This window comes from Delphinapterus leucas, chromosome 4, assembly GCF_059928025.1.
Source record: "Delphinapterus leucas isolate spDelLeu-1000000601 "Yukka" chromosome 4, BTC_Dleu_Yukka2, whole genome shotgun sequence".
In the NCBI taxonomy this organism is placed as follows: Eukaryota; Metazoa; Chordata; class Mammalia; order Artiodactyla; family Monodontidae; genus Delphinapterus; species Delphinapterus leucas.
This window is the reverse complement of record NC_143132.1, coordinates 8,365,928-8,392,734: the sequence shown is the minus strand read 5'-3', so window position 1 is coordinate 8,392,734 and position 26,807 is coordinate 8,365,928. Positions and strand designations below refer to the sequence as shown.

General features: G+C 42.4%; 2 protein-coding genes across 9 annotated transcripts in view; one reads left to right on the top strand and one right to left on the bottom strand.

The window, feature by feature from the left end:
• Positions 1-1,335: 1,335 nt before the first annotated feature.
• On the bottom strand, positions 1,336-12,584 carry PIGP (phosphatidylinositol glycan anchor biosynthesis class P). The gene is given in 6 exon segments (XM_022553019.2): positions 1,336-1,571; positions 1,573-1,688; positions 3,847-3,965; positions 5,941-6,013; positions 11,765-11,868; positions 12,349-12,584. Coding segments are annotated over 6 exon segments (456 nt in total). The 5' UTR covers positions 12,363-12,584; the 3' UTR covers positions 1,336-1,541.
• A 51-nt stretch (positions 12,585-12,635) lies between these two features.
• Positions 12,636-26,807, top strand: part of TTC3 (tetratricopeptide repeat domain 3) — a 140,687-nt gene continuing 126,515 nt past the window's right edge. For 3 of the 8 annotated variants that reach the window (XM_022553010.2, XM_089910264.1, XM_022553004.2), the window contains exons 1-4: positions 22,334-24,205; positions 24,953-24,995; positions 25,319-25,469; positions 25,940-26,027. In XM_022553010.2, the coding sequence (XP_022408718.1) occupies positions 24,023-24,205; positions 24,953-24,995; positions 25,319-25,469; positions 25,940-26,027 (465 nt within the window). In that variant the 5' untranslated portion in view covers positions 22,334-24,022. The other 5 variants (XM_089910266.1, XM_089910267.1, XM_022553008.3 and 2 more) reach the window with 4 other exon arrangements.

Below are 26,807 nucleotides of genomic sequence, written 5' to 3'. Positions count from 1 at the left end.
TAGTTTTCCCAACTATTTAAAATTATTAGTTTCTTTTTCTTTTCTCTCTTTCCTTTTTTATTTTTAAATACAGAAAATATAGTTAAATTTGCATAAATTAAAATGTGTGGCTCCAAACCTGGGTAGAGATTTAAGTTATCAAAAGATAGGCGGCACTGAGTGCTACATGAATTTAGATTTGGTCCCCCTGGCCAACTGTGAGTATACTCCTGCTAAGTTATGGGTGGCTTGTTTCTTTTAAACATTTCTATCTAAGCTCCTTAATCTTACACGAGACATACCCAGATATTAATACGGCAGCGTTGGTCCAACTAATCCACAGTTAGTTACCAAATCCTCCAACCCCCTCAACTGCACTTCCCCAAATCTGTCTGATTCAGTAGGAGGTGCAATCATCTACTCAGTTCAGTAATTCAGATAAACCTAGGAATGACTCTTGATCACAACTCCTCTCAGTAGCCTGCCCACCCTGTACAATCAGATCCATCTACCCAGTCAGCTGTCTCCAACAAATGCTGCAAAGCTACGCGCTCCTCCGCAGCTCCACAGCTACCACTCTGCTCTACGCGGCAAGCATTTTCTGCCTGGACTAATGCAATCGTCTCCTGACCGGTCTCCCTACTTCCACCCTCTTCCCTGTCCCCAATTCCCCCACCTGAACCTACCCTCCACCCACCGCCCAGTGGCTTTTATTTTATTTTTTTTGGCCGCACCCAGCGGCTTGTGGGATCTTAACTCCCCAACCAGGGAGTGAACCTGCAGTGAAAGCACAGAGTCCTAACCACTGGACTGCCAGGGAACTCCCCCCAGTGGCTTTTAAAAAACACAGATCAGGCAGTGACACACTTTTCCTCAAAGCCTCCTAATGGCTCAGTATGTGAAGGGCCTCAAACCCATCACACTGACAGATGAACCCAGACTTCTTACACTGGTCCTCACAGCCCTCACACCCTCCCGCAGCAAGCGCTAGGCCCCCTGCTGGCCTCCTGGCCTTAGGACACACCACGCTCCTTCCCTCCTTCCCACCCAAGGTCTCAGTCCTGCCTGCTCGGTACTGGAAGCTCCCTGCTGACCCTCTAATCTTTATGTGACAGCTCCTGTTTTTGCTAATCAAACCTCAACCCCAACTGCCTCCTCACAGCAGCTTTCGTCGACTGCCCCATCTAAAGCAGTCGTCCCTGAGACACAAATCTGATGGCAGATACACACATTAAATGTGCCCTTCTCCTAAACCTAAGAGTTTGAATTCTGGGCTTCTAAGAACAAACAGTGGGAAGGACACAATTGCCCTTTGAAAATTACAACATGAATGCCTCTCTGGAGGGACACCTGCCATATGGTAATGCAGTATTTTATTTACTCTATTAGTAACTACTATTTGATAACATTTATAATATTAATAGAACTTAATCTAAGAGAAGTTCAACTTACATTTTTCTTTCTTTTTTTTAACATTTCAATACTGGATATTAATCAGAAAGACAGTCAAAATTACTATGGTCGAAATTCTTCCATCAAAAATTTGTAATAAATGTTTGGTATTAGTCTATGTACAATTCAGTTTTTGGTGTAAAGTTCTTTGGCTTCAAGGAAAAACATTTGGTTTACTTCACTAATAGGAATATCTCTTAATGCTGGGATGGCCTCTTCTTGGTATTTCTTCGGCTGTTGGTTTTTGGCATAGTTATCTGTAAGAAGAGGACAAAAGGCTCTGTTTACCCAAGCAATTTCTTCAACAATCTCTGTGGTTTGTGGAGACCCACCCACCACATAGTTTACTAGGCTAATGTTTGGATAATGACAAATACCATGTTTAACATAATTAAAAGGTCCCTTAAATTCTCTCTTTAGAAGAAATGTCCCAATTAGAATAAAAATCAGCCAAGTTACTTTTTGCATCCTCTAACTTGGGTAAGAAATTAATATTTCAGGGACTTCCCTGGTGGCGCTGTGGTAAGAATGCGCCTGTCAAAGCAGGGGACACGGGTTCGATCCCTGGTCCAGGAAGATCCCACATGCCGCGGAGCAACTAAGCCCACGCGCCACAACTACTGAGCCCATATGCTCTAGGGCCTGCGTGCCGCAACTACTGAGCCCGTGTGCTGCAACTACTGAAGCCCGCAAGCCTAGAGCCCGTGTTCCGCAACAAGAGAAGCCACTGCAATGAGAAGCCCCTGCACTGCAACAAAGAGTAGCCCCCGCTCGCCACAACTAGAGAAAGGCCACGTGCAGCAACAAAGACCCAATGCAGCCAAAAATAAATTAAAAAAAATTAATATTTCATTCAACTGTACAATGATGATTCAAGCCCCATTTGTACATTTCTCATAGGAACAGAATTATATCAACACCCCAATCATTTGGTACAATCATTCATGCAAACTTAACAATTTCCCCTCTTTGTACAAATTGTCTACTTGCTGTAATTCCAGCCAAGTGTGCAGGGAACACAGTAGGTTATCAGAAAAGCAATATCTAAAAGTTAAAAAATCATACCAGAACTTAAAAAATACTTTGCTTCCTAGAATCCAAGAAAGTTCAGGAATCTAATTTTTTTTTTTTTAAATTTTGGCTATGCCACGCGGCTTGTGGGATCTCAGTTCCCCAACCAGGAGACTGAACCCAGGCCATAGCAGTGAAAGCCGGGAATCCTAACCATCAGGCCATCAGGGAACTCCCAGGAATCCACTTTAATCTTTAGACTTGAAATAAAAGAACTTAACAACAACTACAGAAAACATGCCGTGGCTCTTCTATCCACTTAATTGCGGTCAGGTGTACACAGTGATCCTGAGGATACACACTCCCAAATTCCTCCTCCCAGACAAGGTCTGTATGGACCTCTTTGTCATCCCTTGATCAACACAGCTTGTTTAGGATAAAAGAAGTTTCTCTCAGGCAAAGTTGCCAAGGAACATATTACATACTTGTGGTTTTTATGGGAAAATATACCTGTTAACTAGTATAATAAACAGCATATTCATGACAGCTTATTTGTGCCATGTGAACATTTCCTCTGGTATAATCGTATTTATTTCTCCCAGTTTTTTTTACTATGCTGATGTGTGTCAATTACTACAGCCTGTTCTTTGTTGCTTTTCCTTTTTTAAAAATATTTATTTATTTATTTATTTCGCTGTGCTGGGTCTTAGTTGCAGCATGTGGGATCTTTTTAGTTATGGCATGTGGGCTCCTTTAGTGGCAGCATGCAGGCTCTTAATTGTGGCATGCGGGATCTAGTTCCCTGACCAGGGATTGAACCTGGGCCTCCTGCACTGGGAGCACGGAGCCTTTTTTTTTTTTTTTTTTTTTAATGATCTAGGTTTATTTTTTTTTATTATTATTTTTTGGGCTGTGTTGGGTCTTCATTGCTGCGTGCGGGCTTTCTCTAGTTGTGGTGAGCAGGGGCTACTCTTTGTTGCGGTGCACAGGCTTCTCATTGCGGTGGCTTCTCTTGCTGTGGAGCACGGGCTCTAGGTGCATGGGCTTCAGTAGTCACAGCATGTGGGCTCAGTAGTTGTGGCACATGGGCCCCAGAGCACGTGGGCTTCAGTAGTTGCTGCACGTGGGGTCAGTAGTTGTGGCCCTTGGGCTCTAGAGTGCAGGCTCAGTAGCTGTGGTGCACAGGCTTAGTTGCTCCACAGCATGTGGGATCTGCCCGGACCAGGGATCAAACCCGTGTCCCCTGCATTGGCAGAAGGATTCTTAACCACTGCGCCACCGGGGAAGTCCTGGGAGCGCAGAGTCTTAACTACGGGACCACCAGGGAAGCCCCTGCTTTTCTTGACAAAAATGTTAATACCCGACTCCTCCAACCCCCGGCACTTTCCTTTGATATAAATTTACCTGTGATTGTATGAATGGAGTTGAGTGGAGAGGTACTCATCATGTTTATCCCGAATAAGAGCACATACCCAATCACTGCAGTAATGAGGAGGTACACAGGCAGTGCAACTGCCCAGTATCTGCAGAAAAGAATATTAAAGTAGGTAACAGACTTCCTAAAAAGTTGTAGTTCTCTACAGTTCATCACCAAGTTAATACGCTTTTAAACTTAACTTTAGCTTTGACTGAAATGATACATGTACCTAAAAGGCAGTCCAATGGTTCTACTGGCCTACGATGAAGCTGCTATCCTGTACCCGTTTGAGCCCTGGTGTCCTTCTTCCCAGTAGGGAACACTTTCAGCACCTAAGCTGTTTCTTCTGGTGTTTACCTCCACCTTCCTACACAACATACTCCTATTACCATTTCTTGACTTTTTAAACTTCAGACATTTTCTCTGAACATCCTAATATGGAGATAAAGATGTATATATAAATAATGTTTGAAACTGAGCACTGTAACGTATTATTATTATGTCTTCTTGTACAATTTTTTGCTTTTCCTGAAAATTAATTACTACTTTTTGTCTGTTTGCTTGGTTTCCCATGTACCTATCAATACTCAGTCCTCAAATTCTCTGATAGAATCTAGTATGCCTCTTAATACAGTTAAACACATCAAATGCTCTACCTCACATGTTTTATTGGGTGCATTATTTAATAATTTCTTCCCTACTGTTTTCTCTTTATGGAACTTCTAAGAGCTTTTTTGCTGTTATGCTTTCCTCATCTTTTCTTTATTTTCTGTTTTGCTATACTCTGTCCTACTTTCTGGAGATTACTTTTGGTGTTTCTTCTAAACCTTCAATTAAAATGTTAATTTTGGCTACCATATTTATAATTTCCAAATGCAGTAATTCTCTGAACATTCTCTATTTTATAGCATCCTGTTGTTTCATAGTTATAATCTTTTTTTATCTCTGATTTTAAAGTTTTCTTCTGCTCTTTGCATTATCTCCATTTTCTTCAAGTTTCTTTTCTCTTTTCTTTTTTTGCTTTTTTCTCTTGTATTTCATTTTAGAGGCTTTCTTTTAATGTCTGATAAGTTGCCCATTCATATTTAAAGATGAAGTACTGGGAAGGCAGGGAGGCGGCTGGGGAGACATATAAAAATAAAAATAAAGATGAACTACTAACAAGCTAATTGGAAGCACTGTGCGTATGTGGGCTGGGATGGCCAACTGGAGACCCACACTATGGGAGACCTGGCCATTCCATTGGAGGATCTCTAATTATCAGAAATTAAAGACCCTTTCTCTTGAGCTGGTCAACTTCTTCAGGGAGGACCCTCCTATCTTGCTGGGAGGAGGCGGGTGGGTGGTATAAGCCTGCCAACCACAAGCCTGAGAGCCTAGTGAGGAAAGGTGCTTGGGAGGAATCTCACTATTCAGCAATGCAGATTTTCACTGATCCCTGTTTTCAGTAATGTGCCTAGTTAGACCTAGTGTCCCCCAGACTAGAGGCTCTCACTCAGCCTTTCCAGAGCATAAAACTCCTGTCTTCTGCAGGGGAGGGTTGGTCTCCAGCTTTAAGGGCTGAGGAGGGGGATTTGAGGGTTGAATGCTCTTTAAACACTGTTTTCAGCCCAACCCAGAAATACCATGTTAAAGAGGTACCCGTACCTCCAATGTCTGGGCCTCTCTGTGTTGTGGGCACAGAGGCTCTGGCTGGCTTCCCTGCTTTAGCAATGTGGGAAAGTGGAAATTCAGTTAGTCACCTCTCACCTATCTGCAATCCACTTCCCAAGATTTTCTTGATACACCTCCACTATCCCGTTATTTGCTCCTGTGGGTTTATAGCTAACAATTATTTTTTTCTATGGGCTTATTTTAACAAGATTTTGGGAGGAAGCAGAGATAAAGATGTGCATGTAGTCCACCATCTTTAAATAGAAGCGTATCAATAATCGTCTTTAAAAAGCTTTAAATTTCTATATGGCTATTTATGGATCTTAAAAGAATAAATATAAGATTTGCATAAGTCTTAAGAAAAAACCTGATCCTTCAAAACAGCATTGATATACTCTTACTTTATTTAAGAAATACATTGAACTTACTTTTGAGGCCAATAGGTTAAGCCTAAGGAGTTTAGCCAAGATTCAGGAATAAAAGCCCACACAAGATAGAGTACTGCAGAAGAGGGGGAAAAAAAAAGGACAAAATGTCAGTAAGGCATGCATCCAATCTATCAAGGTTCAGATAAAACAACTAGAGAGAAGCTGGCGCGCTGCAACGAAAGAGCCCACGTGCCACAACTAAGACCCGACGCAGCCAAAAATAAACTAAAAAAAAAACACCATAAAATTTACCATCTTAACCATTTTAAGTGTAATGTTCAGTGGTGTCAAGTATATTTGTATTGCTGTGAACAGGTTTCTAGAACTATTTCATCCTGTGAATCTGAAACTCTATACCCATTAAACAACTCCTCTTATTTTAAAAAACATGTCTTAACTTCCACTACTCACACTGTAGTTTAAGCAATTTAAGGGCAGAAATCATGCCTTAGTAATTGTTGTAATCCTTATAGCACCTAGCAATTTGCTTTATACGTAGTCGGTGTTCAACACTTCATCCCCACAGGGTTGAAAGTACAGACAATTAGGGGCATAAAGGTGAATTTATCTACCCTTGTTCTGCTCCACAACATGCCTTATCTCCTAGAGCACAATCTTATTTCCCTCAAGTCGGGTCTCTGTGGCACCCTTTACTGTTGTCCCTCTATTATAACAGCCAACCTCTGAGCGCTCACTGTGGCTAAGCACACTTCTGAGCACTTTACATGCATTATCTCATTTAATCCTCAAAACAATCCTAGTAGGTATTAAGCCATTTTTACAGAGGAGGAACTGGAGTCTCAGACATGTTACATCCTCTGTCCAAGGTAAGTGGCAGAGAGAAATTTCAAGCCTGTCTCAGTGATGATGAAGGATTAACATTTTTCTCAACAAATATGTATTACGGAATTCTCTATGTCAGGAGTGTGCGATACAATGGTGAACCCAAAAGAGATGGCCTCTGCCCTCTCCGAGCTTAAAATTGAGCAAGGAATAGAGAAGAATAGATTGGTGTTTTCAATACACTGATAAGTGCTAACGAGCGAGTAACAAAAGAGGATATCGGAACACATAAGAAGGCCCTCAGCCCACAGTGGCGGTGATGTGAATGGTTAGGAAAGATTTCCTGGAGAAGTCATTAAATTGGGGCCTAAAGGATGAATAGGGGGTTAGCCAGATGAAAATGCTGGGCTTGCAGACGATAGGAAGGAAGGAAATATGAGAAGACAGTGTTCCCAGCAACCACCACAGAGAGAGCGCTGGGGATCTGAAGAGAGACCTGGTGTGGTAGATGGCAGAGGGAAAAGCTGGCAAGGAACTGGCTTGGAGCTTGAGTTTTCAAGATTAATGAAATACAAACAGCACTTCCCTGGTGGTGCAGTGGTTAAGAATCCGCCTGCCAATGCAGGGGACATGGGTTCGAGCCCTGGTCCAGGAAGATCTCACATGCTGCAGAGCAACTAAGCCCCTGCGCCACAAGCCTGCGCTCTAGAGCCTGGGAGCCACAACTACTGAGCCTGCGTGTCACAACTACTGGAGCCCACGTGCCTAGAGCCCATGCTCTGCAACGAGAGAAGCCACCGCAGTGAGAAGCCCGCGCACCGAAGAGTAGCCCCTGCTCGCCGCAACTAGAGAAAGCCCACGTGCAGCAACAAAGACCCAATGCAGCCAAAAATAAATAAATACATTTATTAAAAAAAAAAAAAGAAATACAAACAGTGGGGAAACAAATGCAAATTCATAAATGGAAATGACTTGCTTAGTTTAATTAAGTGAATGAATATTTACTGTGCATCTGCCATATGCCAGGCACTATGAGAAGGTCGAGGCTATAAAGATGAATGAGACATGGTCTCTATTCTCACAGTCATGTGGGAGAGAGAAACGAGTCAAATGTAGGGGCAGGAACTTCCCAGGCACTATCTTACTGGACCCTCCCCAGACCCCTGAGGTGTGTGCTAGTAATCCTTACTCACAGGTGAAAAAAACTGAGGCTCAGGGAATGTAAATAACTTGCCCAAGGTCTCACAGCTAAACGTTACTGAGCGGGAATGAGAACCTGAGCAATGTCTTCGCACTGGGCTTACAGGCAGCGGCCAGAGCACTGGAAACGACATGAAGCGGAGGCAACACATTTGGGGGAACCCCAGGCAGCCTGGAGTGGCTCGGGCATCAAGTACGAGGCTCTGAGCAGGGAGAAACCAGCCGGAAAAGTGAACAGGTCCCAGATCATGGAAGACCCTGGGCGAGGAACATGGACTTTATGCTCTGGGCAAGGGGAACAACTGGATATTTTGTTGGTGACTTTACAGTTACAGCAGACTACCAAGAGAAATAACCATCCAGGCTCCAACGAGAGGTTTTAATCAGGGAAGTCCGCGTCTGGATCTCAAGCGCGTCACTGTGACGGCCGCATGTAGGAGGAATCTGTGGAGGAAGTGAGATCCCGGCAGGCTCAGTGGTAGCAGCCGATGAAATGAGTTGGGGGAGAAGGAAAAGTACAAGTGAAGACGACTCCCAGGCTTTCAGAGTGGGATCTAGTCATTCCAACCCTGAAGAAAGAGATACTGGAGCAGTCATTCTCCACACAGCGTCGAGAGATTTTCCAAAAAGACAAATCTGACCCTATCACTTGCCAGTTCAAATCCTTCGATGCCCTTAGAATAAAATCGAAAATCCTTCCTAGGGCTCGCAAGAACTTGAACGACCTGGCTCGGCCCGCCTCTCCAATGTCCAGCCCTCAGGCACTATGCTCCGGCTCTGGACAGTGTCTCCTTTCTGTGCTTCAAACAACCTTGCGGACGCAGGGTCACTGCAGTTACAGCGAGTGCTGTCTGCCTGGAACGATCTTCCTTTGGCTCTTCCAATGCAGATGGTTCCTTAGCCTGCTTTATGTCTTAGCTCAAATGTCACCTTAAGAGAGGCTTTCCCCAATCACTTGCTCTCCCAGCTGTGTCCCACCTACCACACCTTCATTACTCCCTGTCATTTCCCTTTATTTCCCTCAAAGCTATTACCACAATCTATAACTACTGTGATGGACGGAATATTTGTGTCCCCCGCCCCACCAAATTAATATGTTGAAACCCTAATCCGCAATGTGATGGATTTGGAGGTGGGGCCTTTGGAAGGCAGTTAGGTATAGATGAGGTCATGAGGGAGGGGTCTCCATCATGCGATTAGTGTCCTTTCTTTCTCTACTACGTGAGGATACGAGGATACGGTAAGGAGGTGGTTGTCTGCAAACCGTAGGAGGGCCCTCACCAAGAACCCAGCCATGCTGGCATCCTGATCTTGCACTTCCCCGTCTCCAGAGCTGTGAGAAATAAATATCGATTGGTTAAGCTACCCAGTCTACAGTACTTTGTTATAGCAGCCTGAACAGATTAAGACAATTAGCTTTTTAAATCAGTAAATATTTCAATGTACAGAGAGACTCATGTAACCCCTGAGTACCCACCACCTAGTTTCATTATGACTGTTGGGTACTGGCCTCTGACCTCCTCTATCCTATTACTTTCTGCCTCACTGTCTCAGGTTTCAACCTTCCTGACCTCCATCTGTTCCTTGAAACCACTGGCCTCCTCGGGCCTTTGCACTGGCTCTTCTCTGGGAGGCTCTTTCCCTGGATTGCCACATGGCTAACTCTCGCTTTTCGTGTCTGTGCTTACAACTCATCCCTCAGTGAGGCACCACCTGACCGCTGTATTTAACGATGGCAACCTCCTCCCACTTCTTATCCTCCTTTCTGGCTTAATTTCTCCCCATGGCACACATTATCATCTGACATTCTGCATGTTTAATTATTTAATTTGTCCATTGGCAATCCCCCCCTAGCAGAATGAAAGCTGTGAAAGCAGGAAGTTGGGGGCTGTTTTGCTCTTCCCTTGCCTATAATAGTGGCTGGCACATGGTAAGTATGCAAGAACAATTTGCAGAATTAATTTCTGGTTGTGGGTACTATAGGATTTAAGTCTTAAAGTCACTGCTTTTATTTATATACATAGTTTCTAACCCTTCAAATAACTCTATAGAACAGGGATTTACAAAAATGATGATGTTGATGATAACGGCTAACACTGAATAAATACAGGTATCCCCACTTTCCGAAAGCTCGCTTTAAGCCATTTCGCTTTTATGAAAGACCTACGTTAGTTAACTGTCTTCGGTAACCAAAGGAAATCTGAAGAGGATTTTTGCTTTTACTTAAAAAGCATTCAGTGTTTGTTTTGCAGGGAGCCGTGATACAGGCAGTGCCCACCCAGAGCAGGGAGAGTGTGGCATGTCTGGGCTCCTTCCCCAGAGCTACACTCAGCATCTCGGCATCGAACTGCCATAGCTCTGAACTGTGTCGGTGAACATCTTGATCTCAACCGAGTATCTTTATCAAATTGAGTGCATTATCTCAATTTATCTTGTGCATTGCTTAGCAAGATGTGCCCTAAGGTAATCGTTTCTTTGCTTTACGCCATTTCTGCTTATGAAAGGTTTCATAGGAATGGTCTCTACTTTTGGATTGTGGGAGAAACCTGTACTTATTGTTCCTATGCATTCTTTTAAGTGCTCTGCATACATTACGGCAAGTAATCTTCACAACAGACATAAGAGGTAGCATAGTGAAGTCAACCCAGCGTGCCTGGGTTCAAATTCTAGCTTTATCATTTACTGGCTGTGTGACCTTGAGCACATTACTTAAGCCCCGTGTGCCTCCATATTCTCATCTGCAAAATGAGGACAGTAATGACAATATCTATCTCACAGGACTGTCTTATGCTTCATAAGCATTTGATAAACATCACCACCCTTTCACAGATGAAGAATCTGAAGAACCAAAGAAGTTAACTAAACGGTCCTCCACAAAGCTAATCTGTGGAGGAGTCAGGATTTGAACTCAAGTCATAACTTCTTCGCTCCATAGACTCCCCTGGCCAACAGCTTGGTCGGCTATACTGACGCAGTTAGGGTTCAGAAGCATTACCACTCCATCTTTCTGGTTTCCACAAAATTCTAAAAAGCTGTGGGCACCCACTTTTCTCCCTAATTCTCAAATCCTTTTGGGGAGAGACATGGGGCCCACTGTGTGACTCTGGGAATATCGTGTCTCAGTAAACATCAGTTTCCTGATCTGTAAAATGGGACCTTATGGGGACTGATTGAGACCCAGGATGTAAAGTGCAGCTGACTTCTATAACCTGATTGCTGTCCCTCCCACAGGCTGCACCGGGGCCACACCAGATTACTCATTTCCAAACCCCACAATGCCTTCCCACTTCTTCCTTCTTATTGGTGAAGACAAAGTTCCTGGGAGAAAGCTCACGCTGACTCTCAGGGTTTTTGGTTTTTTTGGCCACGCTGCTGCGTGGCTCACAGGGTCTCGGTTCCTGACCAGGAATGGAGCTCTGGCAGTGAGAGCACAGAGTCCGAACCACTGGACCCCCAGGGAATTCCCTGGCCTTCCAATGTGATTTCTTGTCTCGACACTGGCTGCCCATGGCCCTTATCACACTGATAGAGAATTGTAGATTTACTCCTCTGTCTTGTCCACAAAACCATGACCTCCTTAAAGGCAGGGACCAAGTTGCATTCACTTTGCAATCTTGACTGGTGCTGCATTTTAAAGATCTGTTGAGATTAAATCTTTCAGGCTCATGTCTGGCATGTAGAACACTCTTAACAGACAGGAGTTCCCTCCAGGTTTTCTCGAAAAGAGACAAAGGTAGAAAGAATCACAGTTCCTGTGTACACATTCTACAAACAAATGCAATAATTTCCTGTCCTTGAACACCAGAGAAAGGCCCTGGCCATCCATCAGGAAAGTACTTACTGAAGCCAAATTGGGAGCTTAAGAAAAGGACAAAACCATAAATCGCTCTTTCTGGCAATGGCGACGGTGAATTTTCCACCATTTTCCCTGTGTCTTTAGATAATCTGTGGGAAAGAAACACAATCATCTGTCAGTGATTCACACCATTGGCCTATTATAACCTCACCGCTTTGCTATGGGCACAGCCTCTCCGCACTTCTTTTCCCAGCCTAAACCACTGCCAACGGGCAACCTGCACGCAGACCTCTAACACACACCTGCTTGCACACGTGCACACAAGCACCCATACCTCGCCTGTAGGCGCAACCAGCCCCCAAACCTCACATGCACACGCACACAAGCACACGCGCCACAGCGCGCACCTCCCGCAGTGTAAGGTGGGGAGAGGCAAGGAGGGAGCAGGGGAGGGACTGACGCCACTCCAGCTCTGCAGGTTTCGCCTCCGTGCGAAAAGGGAAGGGCAAGCAGGGACAGAAGGCCCGTGCGGCCTCCTCAGGCCTGGGCCTCGGCGCCCGGGACCCGGACCTGCCCTCTCGCGGGGTCTGTTTCTCATTCGAGCCCGGGGACTGGGGTTGCCCCTCGACCTTGGGTCTTCCATACGCCCACTCCGGCCGCTCCCCACAGTTCGGCCACCTCCGTGCCGAGTCCTCTGCGCAGGCGCGGACCAGGGAGCCGCAGTGGGGCGAGAGAAGGAAAACCGAGAAAGGCCGAGTCGCCAAGGCAACCCCTGCCCGGGCGCAGGCGCACTGCGACCCTCGTCCGACAGGAACGCGCGAGCGCGGGGGCGGGAGGGATCGGTCAGCTCTCCGCCGCTGGGGGCGGGGCGGCACGACGGCGCAAGTGCATTGCGGCTCACGTGACGCGTCTGCCGCCTGCGCCGCCGGCCGCTCCTGCCCGCCCGCTGGCTGACGTGGAGGGCCTGAGGCGGCGGCGGCGGCGGCGGCCCGCGTCCAAGGCTCGCGGGCTGCGGGCCCCGGTGAGTGCACACCTGGCGCGCGGCAGGGCTTCCGGATGTGTCACCTTGTCGCGCTGCAGCCGAGATGCCCGGGGAGAGGGGCCCTCCACACCCCCTCCGTGGGTGTGTGGTGAGTGTGGGTGTGTGCGCGTCGCCCCGCGTCGTTGGCCGTGGCGCCCGCGGTGTGTGTGCGCGGGTTGGGTGCCGGTGCAGAGCGGGAGTGTGTGGTCGCTTTTGTTGGCCTCAGTGGGTGTGTTTCCTTTGTCTGGTGTCCTCCTTCTTTAAGTGTGGCCCCCTCCGGGCTTCTGTGCGAAGGTGGGAGAAGCCCCTTTGTGTGCGCATCCCCCGGCCGCACGCGCACCCTCGCCCCAGTCGGTGCGCGGGTGACACCTTCGCTAGGCGGAGGGTCTGCCGGCCTGAGCGCGGGTGGGCACGGCCCCGTGTGTCCCCTCCCGGCTCCTTTGTGTCCGCGCTGGTTCTTCCCGGCGACGGCGTGGGCACCCCGGCGGTGTGGGAGCCCCCGTTTGTGTCACTGTCTCTCTCCGGGGGTGCGCGTTCTCCGCGCGCGTGGCCGCGCCTCCTGTAGTCGAGACTCCCGCCTGCAGCATCGTCCGCCCGGCGGTGCGTCCTCGCGTGTCCCCGCGCGCGCGTTGCGCCTGGGTCCTGTCGAGTGCGTGATCAGGTCGTCGTTCGCGAGTGTTCGTGAACGTTCTTGCACGCCCCTCCTCTGTCTTGTGTTCCCTACACCTGCGCCACCTGTTTTCGTGAGAATGGCTGCCGAGCGCGGGGAGGGGACGGGGAGGGAGAAATCAGTTCAGTGCTACCCCGTCCCCTGCGCCTCTTCGGAGCATCCTTCCTCCCCCAGCGCTAATGGGAAGGGGGGACAGCAGCGGGTCTGGCCAGCTGCGCCGTAATATTTACGATGTCAGGTGTGGCCGGTCGAGCCAGCCTGTTTTGGGGACGGAATAAGGGGGCCAAGGGCCAAAAATGGAGTCAAGGCAAGGTGAATGTTGGTTGATACCAGTGTGGCGTACTATTTTCAGAGGCGCCCTACACGCCCAAAGACCTTCGATTGCAGACTCCTTCCAAAATAATATGTACACGACACCTGGGCAAATACCTTTTAGCCTATCCTGGGCGTTCTTGATAATACTTAACGGTTCATATAGTGGTTTATGGCGTTCACGTAAATTAACTCTCTTGATTCTGCCTGGCGTCATGGCGAGGGAAACAAGGTAGACATCTTACAGGTTTTACTCCCGCCTTGGGAGCAGTTTCCTCATAATTACAGCTCTAGCTAGGACATTCTGTATTGTAGGAAATTTGCCTTTTATCCTATTAGAGACCCATTACCCATTAGAGACCCAGCTACTCCTCTTGCTCAAAGGTTCGTGCTCTGCGCTCAAGGGCTGCGTTTCGGTGTCTGTTTCTCGTTGTTCATTTGCTCAATTTTCTTACTCTTGCCTAATTTTCCGGTTTTTTCTTTTTTTTTAATTTCTGGAAGATTTCACACATAAAATACAGAGGGGTATCTAACCAATCCATGATTAAGATTTACAGATGTAATTATTTTGCCGAATTTACTTCAGATCCTCTTTTTAATTTAAAAGAACTAAAATTGCAAAATATGGAGGTGCTCTCAGTTCCTGCCCCTCCTTCCGTAGAGGTTGTCACCGTGTTTAGGTTTGTGTATATCATTCCCTTGCATATTTTATACTTTGATCACGGTGGATCCATAAACAATATATAGTGTTGTGTGTTTTAAACTTTAATGGTATTAAACAATGTGTCTTTTTGCAACTTGCTTTTTTCGATCAGCATCACATTTTCAGACTTACATATGAATAAATTGGATAATTGTGTTTGGTTCATTCATTTTAATTGCTGGTATAGAATTCCATTGTATGAATATACCATAATTTACTTATCCGTTTTCCTGTTGATGGGCTTTGTTTCTGGTTTTTGACTCTAAAAAAACAATCCTGCAATAAACATCTTTGTACTTGTCTGCTTTGTGCACACGTTTGGAAGTTTCTCGAGAAAATACACCTAGTAGTGGATTTGCTCTATACTAGGAAATGTGCATCTTCAACGTAACTAAATATCACAGAAGCTCTCAAAGTGGTTGCACTAATTTTCACTCTCACTGGTATTGAGTGAGGACACCCATTTGTCACACCCTTGCTAACACTGTATGTTACCAGGCTTTTACATTTTTGCCTTCTCTTTACTGACCAGCTTCCTTATAACTTTAGCTTGCAGCTAAATTTGCTTGCACCCACCTTGGCTTCTGCTCTAGCCCTGTGTCAGCCTGTGGGTTCATCTCTCACAGTTAACTGGCTCAGTCTTTATCTCATTTGGTTCTCATAAGATTAATTCCAGTAAACATTTATTTTGTACCTAATGTATCAGTTCCAATGGTTGATGTAAGATAATTCCATGGTATGTCAGATGTACCTCTCTAATAGCAGGTGAGGTGATTTAATTAAATACTTTTTTGCATATGATGAACGGTTTTTAAAAAATCTTCTTTCCTCTAATGTAATATTTGATACCTTCAAAATATGTAACATGTATGCAAGTTGTGAAGCAAAACAATAAAATGAACACCTATCAACCCACCACTCAATCCAAGAATCAAAATGATCAATCCAGGAATCAAAATGACCAATATTGAATGTGCTCACCTCCAGAGTGACTATCCTAAATTGTGTGTGTCATTCCTTGTTTTTTTAAAAATAATTTTATCAGATATGTGTACATCCCTCAACAATGTATTGTGTGGTTTCTATTGTTTTTGAATTTTAAAAAAGGAATACTGGATACAGCTTTCTGGGTCTTGCTTATTTCACTCAATGTTATGTTTCTAAGAGTCACTGATATTCAGTATAGATATGTCATTAATTTTCACAGCTGTGTAATATTCTGTGGGTGAATATAACACAGTGTATGTGTTCTTCTGTTGATGAACAGTTTGGTTGTTTCTAGGTTTTGCTATTTTGAAGATTCTTGTACATATCTTCTGGTACATAGTTGCAAGAATTTCTCTACTTTTCACACTGGGGTATATGACCTCAGGGGAAGTAATAAAGATTTTCTGAGGAGTCCTTGGGCACAGGTAATATTAATGAATCAATTTGTGATCATTAAATTCCATGTGTACCCTTTCGTAAAACTGGTAATGCCGAAGCCTGTGACAGAAACTTCCTCCTGGTTCTACTTTCCCACCTTCCCTCTCACAGTAGCACTTCTGCCTTAAATTAGGAATGCATAGCGCTCACCCATATGGAATCTTACCAGGGTAGTGTCCCAGTTGAAAAACTCTCCATGGAAAACAAAAGGCTAATCTAAAATTCATGCAGCTATAGTGTTAGGAAACACCTCTTTTAATCCAGACACTTCCCATCTCCTCAAGAGCTGCATTTCCAATAAAATGTAACTTTTATGTTTAATTATCATTATATATACTAGTTATTTTTTGATCAACTTTATGCTGTAATAATTATGACATTTTAAACCAATGATATGTCAGTTTTAAAATGTCACTGTGATACTCTAGAAATTCATCCTTTGCAATTATTTAAACTTGGGGCTGAAATTTTTTAGATGTCATTTTAAAGTGTGAAGAATATGTAATTTTTAAAGCGTTGTGGTTTGTGAGTAAAAAAATATCGGAATACCACTGTGGTAAGCTATTTGCTAGAAGTGGAATTGCTGGGTTTTGGGGTATGAATGTTCAACTTTACAAAATGATACCAAATTGTTTTCTGAAGTGGTTGTACCAGCTTATACTTTGGCAAGCAGTTTTGTCAATTTATATACTTTGATTAGCGGTGTGTAAGAGTTATAGTTGATCTATATTCTCTGCAACACTTATTACTTTTAGACTCCTTAATATTTATCAGTCAGATGGGTATGAAATGGTGTGCATTGTGGTTTTAATTTGTATTTCTTGATTGTTAATGAGTTTGAGCATCTTTTCATTTGTCTGTGAACCATCTGTCCTTTTTGTTCACAAAAAAAATACCTCGTCATATCTTTTACCCATTTTTCTGTTGGGGTGTCTTTTAAAACAAACTGGTAACATCGATCCTTTATTGAGTATACATGTTGTAAATTTCTTCTAGTTCATGGTCTGTCTTTTTGCACTTCATGGTGTATGTTGCTGAACAGAAGTTCTTAATTTTAATGTAATCTAATTGGAAACTTTCCCTGCCCTGGGATTATAAAGTCATTCTCTTGTGTTTCTCTTTAGAAGTTTTTAAATGACGCCTTTCACATTTAAGTTCATAATCCATCTGGTACTGATTTTTGTATATGGTGTGAGGTAATGATCCACATTCATTTTTTGCCCCCATGTGGCTACAATTGGCCTCACTCCGTGTATTGAATTGGCCCTCTGTTCACTAGTGATCTGCTGAACAACAACAACAAAAAGTTTGGTAGCATTTATCTGTGAGACCATTTGGATCTAATTTTTTGTGTGTAGAGGACTGTAAATTGTTGATAATTAGCAATTGAATAGTAATAGGACTTCAGGTTTTCCATTTCTTTTAGTCAGTTTTGGTAAATTTTATTTATTTATTTTTTTGCGGTACGCGGGCCTCTCACTGCTGTGGCCTCTCCCGTTGCGGAGCACAGGCTCCGGACGCGCAGGCTCAGCGGCCATGGCTCACGGGCCCAGCCTCTCCACGGCATGTGGGATCTTCCCAGACTGGGGCACGAACCCGCGTCCCCTGCATCGGCAGGCAGACTCTCAACCACTGTGCCACCAGGGAAGCCCTATTTATTTATTTTTAAAAATTTATTGGCATCAGGTTCATGGTATTGTCTTAATTCTCTTTAATCTCTTTTACTTGTAGTTATGTTCCCTTTTCTCATTTTGAATATTATTTGTGTGCGACTTTTTTTCTTTAAATTTTGCCAGAAGTTTGTCTATTTTATTAATCTTGCCAGAGGATGAATCTTTGGCCTCCTTTGTTCTATTATATTTTTGTTTTTTAGTTCATTGATTTTTGTCTCCTTTATGATTTCCTTCCTTTTCCTTCTTTGAGTTTATTGTTTATTATTTTTCTAACTTAAATTGCATGATTAACTTACTAATTTTCAGTCATTCCTGTTTCCTACTACAAGCATGTAAAGCTATACGCTTCCTCACAGTTCATTTTTGCTTTATGTAACATGGTTTAATTTATGGTATTTTCATTAATTTTTAAATTTAAGTATTATTAAAATTCCTATTTTGATTTCTTCTCTGACTTATGTGTTTTAAAGTTTTCTTTAAAATATGCTTTAAAATTTCCAAATGTTTCTTCATTAACATTTTTCCTTTTCGTTCATTTCTTAATTGTGTTGTCAGAGAATGTATTGTATATTTTATCTTTCTAAAAATATTTGTTTGCCCTTGCTTTATGGCCTTGTACATAGGGAATTGCGATAACCATTCTGTGTGTACTTGTGAAGAGTATGTATTCTCTAGTTGTTATGTATGTGTTAGATCAGGCTTGTAAATTGTGTTGTTCAGACTGTCTATATTAATTTTCAGTTGTTTGACCTATCATGAGAGAGATGTAGTCTTCCACTGTTACCTTCTAACAGACTTCCTGTAGTTCTAACAGTTTTTCTTTTTATGTATTTTGAGACTATTTGATTAGATACATGCAAGCTAAACATTGTTTTCCTAGTGGGTTGAACCTTTTCTGTTATGTTGTGGTTCTCTCCATGCTTAATTTTGATTTTTGTCTTAGGGTCTGTTTGGTCTATCCCACCTTTCTTTTGGTGGTGATTTACCTGGAATAACCTTTTTCTTCATTTTCATGTCACTTTTCTTATGTCCTTAGATTTTAGGTATCTCTTATGAAGAATATATTACTAGATTTTTCTTCTAATCCAGTCAGGTAATTTATGATTTTTAATTGGTACTTTTAGAAGTTAGTTCAGGTCTCTTGGTGGTCAACTCATTTTTTTATCTAAAATTATTTTTATTTTACCCTTGTTCTTGAGGATAATTTTGATGGGTATACAGTTCTAGGTTGATGCTTTATTTTCTGCTTATATGGTAAATATATTATTCTACATGCAAAGTTGTCTGCTGCCAGTTTTATTTATGGTAATTTGAAGAAAATATTATTTTTCTTCTGGCTGCATTGGATTTTCTGTCTTTGGTTTACATCTTCACTTCTAAGTCTAGATGATTATTACTTTTTATTTATCCTATTTTGGATACATGTGTTTCCTGATTCAGAATTTTGTCTTCATGAGGTCTAGCAGATTCTGAGCTTTGTGTCCTTTAAATACTTTCTCTCTGATTTTATCTATTTTCTCCTTCTGGAAATTTAACTGGATATATATGTATGAGACTGTTTCCAGATCACTTTTCATCTTTCACATTTTTCATTTCCTTGTATCTTTGCCAGAACTTAAATTGCTGGGTAATTTCATCAGGCATATGTTCTTGTTCGTCAGTTTTCTCTTCACCTGTGCCTGATCATCTGTTTGACCCATGTGTTTTATTTTCCTTTACTTTTAGCAATTATATTTTTAGTTTCTTAAAGTATCACTCGGTTCTTTTTTAGCTATACCCAGTCATTTTTTATAGTCTCATGTTGCTTGCTCATTTTTTTGAATCTATATTCTGTAGACTGGCAGTCCCAATGTTTGATGTCCTCAGGGGTCCAAATTTATTGCTTGTTTTTTCTGTTGCCTTTCTTATGGTGGATTGTCACCTCCTGTGCTTAGAGATTTTCAGTGATGAACTCTTGATTGATTGATCTTTCTCTGTGGGAATTTTGAGAGTCTGATTTGGGGGTACTTTCCTTCTGATAGGATTTGTATTAGCTTTGGCTGGGAGCTTTACGTGGGACCAGCCTTTCAGTTTTCTCACTTTGCTTCTGGCCCATGATCCCACTATTGCTCTTGGCATTATGATTTATCATTGTTGACTGTCAGGTTTAGTTTCTAGCTAGAGGTTTGTTGCTTTGGGGGGAAAGGGTGGTTTTAAATGTTGGCTATTTCTATGAGCTCAGAAAAATTTAAAAAATCTAGCATCCACTTTGTTTTGCAGTCATGGAGTGCCCCATTAGTTCATCATAATTGATGGGCTCAGAAGTACTTTACATTATTATTTAATTTTTGTAGTATATTCATTTTAGTATGTGTTAGGAAAAAAAATTCTGTCCTACCAAACTTAAGATTTCTTGGTGGTAACAAACTTTCCATTAAAACAAGTTTACATCTAAGTTAAAACTTGAGTTAGTCTAAATAAAAATATTAAATAGGTAAAAATATTAAATAGGTAACAGTACAAATAGTTGACAAGTGGGTTTGGCAAAGTTTTCTACTTTGGGGTATGCAAATTAAAAATTTGGGAAGCACTGAGATACGGAATCAAGATGAGTAGGGCACAGTGTGCCCTCTGGACATAGTGAACCTACAGAGAGAAACCTGTAATGACCAAACAGTATAAAAATTGCTGTCAAAAAGATATGAGCAGGGTGCTCGGGGCTTACAGAGAAGCGGTGCAAAAATAAACTTGGTGGTAGTGAGAAGTTCAGGAAATGCTTCCTGGAATCGAGTATTAAGGATTGGTAGGCATTGTGGTTGCAGAATAAGGTTTGTTTAGAAGTGCCAGGCAGCTGAGTATGACTGGCTTCTACGTTGCATGTCATGGAGTGACTAGAGAAATGCAGGAACAGGATCGCAAAAGGCCTTCTGTGCTATAGTAAGGAGTTTGGACTTTTTCCTGAAGACGATGAGAAGCTTCTGAATTATTTTAAGCAGTGAAGTGTTATGATCAGGGTTTTCGGGGATGCCAAGATTGAAGGCAAGTCACCAGTTAGGAGACTGCTTGTTTAAGTAGTTCAGAGGAGAAAAGGTGGAGCTGCAACCAAGGCATTGGCAGTGGGCATGAAGAGGTGTATGTGTGCTAATTTTGGATTCCTTAGAGGAGTCGAAAGGACAGGACTTCATGGTCAGGTTGGTTAGGAATGTTGAAGGAGACTGGGGGAGTGTAGACTGACCTCCAGATTTCTGGTTTGGGTAACCAGGTGGCATGTAGAGCAATTAACTGGTAACATACAGAAAGAGGAAAGAACTTGGTTTCATTTGTTCTTGAGGAAAAAGATAAGTTTGTTTTTTAACTTACTGAATCTGAGAGGCTTGCGGGACATCTTGGTTAAGACCCAGTAGCAGTCGATAGGGAGGGTCTAGAAGTTATGAGATGCAACCCAGCCTGGAGAGATTTGAGAGTCTTCAGCATTTGGACATGTCAGCTGTGGTTTGCTACAGTGAGTATGAGGTAATTTAAAGTAGTACACAGATAAAAAAAATAGGAATTTAATGTGTCTGAAAAACGTAAGCTGTATTTCAAACCTGTAATATCATGGATATTATCACTTAGACCAAGTGAGCCCCAAAAGAAGAGAATATTAAGTAAATAAAATACATGGGATCTGTGGAAATGGCAAAAATTGTGGTGAAGCTATGCAAATGATGGAAGTTCAGAAAGTGCTGTTTTAAGGCATGGGTATGGTGGATGAGGTCACCCAAGGAGAGAGTAAGCGTGAGAAGAAAAGAGAGTTGACATTTGGGTGGCGGGGAATGGAGAAGAAGAGCCATGGAGACTGAGGAAGAGCAGCCAGAAGAATAGGAGGAGAACCAGGAGAAGATGGTCTTTGGAGTCCAAATGAAGAGTTCTGAGAAGGAGGAAGTGGTCAACAGCGTCAAGTAAGTCGTAAGCTGAAAAGTGCTCTTGGGAATTAGCAATTAAGGGAGACCATTTAGTTAGAGGCATCCAAATAGCGGATTAAAAAAAATTCATCTAATATGTTAATGATAGCTGATATTTGTAGCGTTTCCTATACACTGTGTGCTATTAAAAGCACTTTAAATGTGTTAATGGTTTAATCAGATAGGTAGGATTGCTGTCCTCATTTGATTAAGTGAGGAAACTGAAGCCTACAGAGGTTAAGTAACTTGTCCAAGATCACACACTCAGGAAATAGAGCCAGGATTCAAGCCCAGGCAGTCTGGTTCCAGAGTCTATGCTCTTAACCACTATGCCTCATCGCCTCTCTGGTTAAAACAAAACAGAAAATAAAAATTACACCAATGTCGTAATTACGGTGCAGTTGGTGTAGGGCGTGGTATCAGTGAGATATGCCAGGCTGTGACTGACCAGCATGGTGTCACAGTGGCTCAGTCTGCCAGGTATGAGCATGTTAATTGTTTTGTAACTGATGCCACGATGGTGATGTGTGGGCTGTGACAGACCGTTCTTGGCTCTTTCTGTATTTATATACAAAAAACATTTGCAAGACAAATGAGTTTAAAAGTGTATATATTTCCCAGAATAGCATATGTCCCATATTATGTGCCATACTTTGGGTGCTAAAATGTCTTCATATTTTTTCCAGTCATTGTTTACTTTTGGAGTTAAATTCTCTAAACTCTGGAAGTATTGTTCATCCAGGACAGGTCAGGTTCCAGACATTGTAGATATCCAGTCTACTGGAAAAGGTTGCCAACGGCTTTATTGAAGCAGCTTCCCTTAAATGGTGGAAGTGGAAACCCAATATTAGGAAAGTGAAAATAAACAAGAATGGAGGATTTGAATGGCAGAAAAGGAAGAATTCTTGATGAGGTTGAAGAATGTGGTAGGAGATAGGGGAGACGTAAGTCGTAATGATTCCTGGGTGTGGTTGGAGAGGAGCTAATCAGAGTTAAAGATTTAAAAACTGGTTTAGACCTGGGCAGTGGTCCAAGGTGTGGCCTTGTGAAGGAAGAGCCTAGGTGAGGTGGGCCGCAGATTTCATTTTAGTTGAGAAGGTGGTTGCACTGCAAGGCTAGAGTCCTGAAGGGTTGTCCACATGGACGTTGGTGTGGCTGGAATGATGATTGGAGGAAAGAGGCGAACACTGTGAACTAGGTGCCTGTGTTCTTAAACATGACAACAGCCAGGAGGCAGCTAGACGGCAGTGACAACGAAACGTAGATCTAGTGAAATACAGTGTTTGAGAGGAAACTGTGGAATCAGAAGACCTAGGTTTGAATCCTGCCTAGCTTGGTGACCTTGAGCAGATTACTTAGTTTTGCTACGCATGTTTTCCATCTGTACAGTGACTGTGATAATAATTGGGCCTGCAAAGAATTGCTGTGAGGATCAGTGAGATGGTACGTGTAAAACGCCTGGTACAACATAGGACAAATGGTACCGGCAGTTTGCTAGGAAGGTGGTCATTGGTCTTCACTTCTGATATTGTGAGGTTGTTGTACAGCAAATTGGGCATAAGAGGAAGGATTACTTAAAGAAACAGATGTGTTTTCCAAGGACTCATGGTGGTCTTGCTTGGGAAAAAAGAAACTTGGTTTGTCATAAGGTAGTGGGATAATAGTGATGAAGTGAACAGGTATAAAAAATGGTGTTAATGGTGGTGCTGGTGATGATAGGAAAAGAAAGCCACTACTTGGGCAAGAGTTACAAGTAATAAAATGCTGCATTTTCCAGTGATATTTAGGTTTTGTAGCTATTCACTGATAGCTATACATTTTTGTTATTGAACTTTCTTCAGGGGACTACACTTTAGTCTGAAACTCTAGCCCTAATTCCCCGTCCCCCCACTGAAGTACTTGTTTTAAGAGCATGGTCACTGATAATGTAAGGGGCGTTGCCGTGCTGCTGTAGCTGTTGTGAGAGCGTTAGGAGCAGCGATTGCTGGGAGGATGGCAGGTCTGGATGCGGCTGTGAGGGGTTAGGAGGCTACGTACTCTCCCTGTACCACTTCAGCTCTGCCCCTTTGCCCGAGACAGACACACACACTGAGGCATGGATAGGAGAATATGAACAGCTGAGAGGAAACCGTTTTATCAGTGCAGTCAGGGTTTAGTTCCAGCCAGGAGGTTGAGAATGTGGCAGAGTTTCTGTATGATGAAACAGCATATTTCACAGAGGCAGTAAAAGCAGTTGGGGTAAAAGGGCAGCAGTGGAAGGATGTCTTTTGTTCATTCATCTAGGCACATACAAAGATGAATAAGATGCCCTTACTTATCTTCCATCGAAAGGAGACATGTAAACAGTTAAATTCAGGGTAGAGATGGTGATTCTTTGAACCTGACAAAAGGAAGAAATAGATTAAACTGATACTCGAGGAGAGTCAAGGGGAAAGACTAGCAAATGAGGTTGAGAATCTTCCAGAGCTCAGTGTTCTCATTGGAGTTATTTCCTTGGGCGTAAGTTCCAGGTATTTTTCAGATATACTATAGAAGCTAGGAAAACTGCTTCTCATATCATCTCAAATGATTTGATTATGGATTTGGGTTTTGTTGTGTCCTTAGGAGGGTGCACCATGGACGATTTTGCCCTGGGAAATTTCACCGTAGCAGATTATGCCTTGTTAGAAGAGTGCCCTTATGTGGATGATTGTGTCTTTGCCTCCGAATTTATGTCCAATGACTATGTTCGTGTGACTCAACTTTACTGTGACGGGGTGGTAAGTAGATTTCTTAACTTTTTTTTTTTTTTTTTAAACACCGCGTGGCATGCGGGATCTTAGTTTTCTGACCAGGGGATCACACCCGTGCCCTCTGCAGTGGAAGTGCAGTCTTAACTACTGGACCGCCAGGGAAGTCCCCTTAACTTTTTGTTTTTAACATTATGTATTCTTAAAGGTTTATTTTTTTAAAAAATTGAGGTATAATCGACATATGACATTAGTTTCAGATGTACAACATAAGGATTCAATATATGTATATATCATGAGATCAGCACAGTAAGTTTAGTTAACGTCCATCACCATACATAGTTATACATTTTTTTTTCCTTCTTATGAGAACCTTTACGATTTACTTCTTGAAGGTTTTGTGGTATAGAGCTGTCTGAGTAAAGATATTTTTGTGCTACACAAGATTTGATAGGGAGATATGTATGGCTTTTGAAGAGGTCATTTCAGACGGAGAAGTAAGCAGTGCCTCAACAAGGAGAATGTGCAGTGCTGGTGAAAGCTTGTTTTCTGACTGGAGATGAGACTAAAGGCTGTCAGGGAGAGCCATAGAAACAGACTTGGGGAAACACTGAAAAAGGCCAAAAGACTCATTGGTTGAAGATGTTGTATTCAAAGTGGAAAAGTAAACGTACTTTAAGTTTTTAGTTTAGTATTGATAACCCTTACATTAAAAATCAAGAACTGTTACTTTTGCATTTACCAGATACAAGTCAAAAGAATTTTTTTCTTTTTCAGGGTAGACAGTATAAAGATTATACCCAAAGTGAGGGAAACTTAGGTGAGTACTTTGGTATTTTAATTTTAATTTGTTGAAACAGCTATCAAGGGAGGTTCATGCATTCACATCAACATAACAGACTTATACATCTTTACAAAGTTTGTTCTTTATTATCCTTTTTAGCTAGAAATTAAAAAACCTTTCCTTGTTAAAATGGAGTTTTAGCTAACACTTAGATATTCTTAACATCTGACAGGTTAAAATATTTCATCCATTCATTTCTTATCTTTCCATATCCATTTTTGTCTTTTCCCTTGACAGTGTTGATTCATTCCAAAATGAGGCACAAAATATTAATTTAAAACTTTTTCTTTTTAATTAAGAGTTTGATATCTGCACTATGTGGTGTAGTAAACCTATTTCTATCCTGCAAGATTACTGTGATGCCATTAAAATACACGTCTTCTGGCCACTTCTGTTTCAACGTCAACACAGTTCTGTAATATCACGGTTGCATCCCTGTGTGGAGGCGAAGTAAGTTACTGCTTGTTAACCCATTTTGTGTGAACAGTGGTGAGTGTGTTGCCCAGTACTGAGGAATGCCAAGTGCAATGGAAGGCTTATGTCTCATTCTTGTATACTGTTCAACTCTACTTTTGTTTAATAGAGTGGAAAAGTTAATACTTGGGATTTGGATATAAATGAATAATCATGGTAACATTATAATGAATGAAACTCTGAAGAGCGTTAGATGGTAGATTTGAAGCTGAATAAGGAAAAATTAATACGCTTGTTTATAAATACCAGTATTATAATACAGAAGAAAGAAAAAAGTGTAGTATTTTGTCTACCTAATAAACAACTTATTATTACCTAGAGTGAAGTAAGAGAACTTAATTTTATTCAAATAGTTTGAATTGAGGTATAACATATAGTTAAGTGTAAGATTCAATGAATTTTATATATGAGACCCTAATCTTTTAAAAAATAAATTTGTCTTTAAGCAATTCTCATGCTTCTGAGATAAGTTTGAAGAAATTACAACATCTTGAGTTGATGGAAGATATTGTGGATTTGGCAAAGAAAGCTGCGGTAAGTGATAGAATGTGTTCCCCTCCCGCATTCCAAGAATATAGATATTTATATGGTATTAGGCCCATGTTACTAATTTATAGTGACTGATGGGTAATGGTTAACCTGAGCTTATTCTGCTGTCCATGAGTTTGTGCTGTGTATTTGAGAGATCAGGTAGATGGCTGTTTTCGTGGTTCTGACATGACATGATGAGAACCAGGCCTGCTCCTTGCCGTTAACAAATAGACATTAGAATTTGTCACAAATGGAAGTGTGCACCTGGTTCACAGAAGCCTTTGCCGCAGATTCGGAAAGTGATGGGTCCTATCTTGTAACGTAAAATCATGCCACTGTTAGCACCACCACAGCAAATATTTTTTCTTTGGGGTAAACTTTATCATGTCAGGTTTGAGGAGGTATCCCTGTACTACACTGAGGGTTTTTTTTCCCTTGAAAGCCGTTTAATAATTTTTCTCATTTCACTTGGTTATGGAGCCAAGTGTTTTTCTTGGTAATTCTGATTGCAAACGTAAATTTAGAAAGGGCATTCTGATATTTATTTCCTGCAGATTAATCCTTTGCAGCAACTTATATCAGCCAGTGTAATTTTTTAAAAATTTTATTTATTTTATTTATTTATTTTTGGCTGCGTTGGGTCTTCGTTGCTGTGCGCGGGCTTTCTCTGGTTGTGGAGAGCGGGGGCTACTCTTCGTTGGGGTGCGCGGGGCTTCTCATTGCAGTGGCTTCTCTTGTTGCGGGGCACGGGCTCAGTGGTTGTGGCGCACGGGCTTCAGCAGT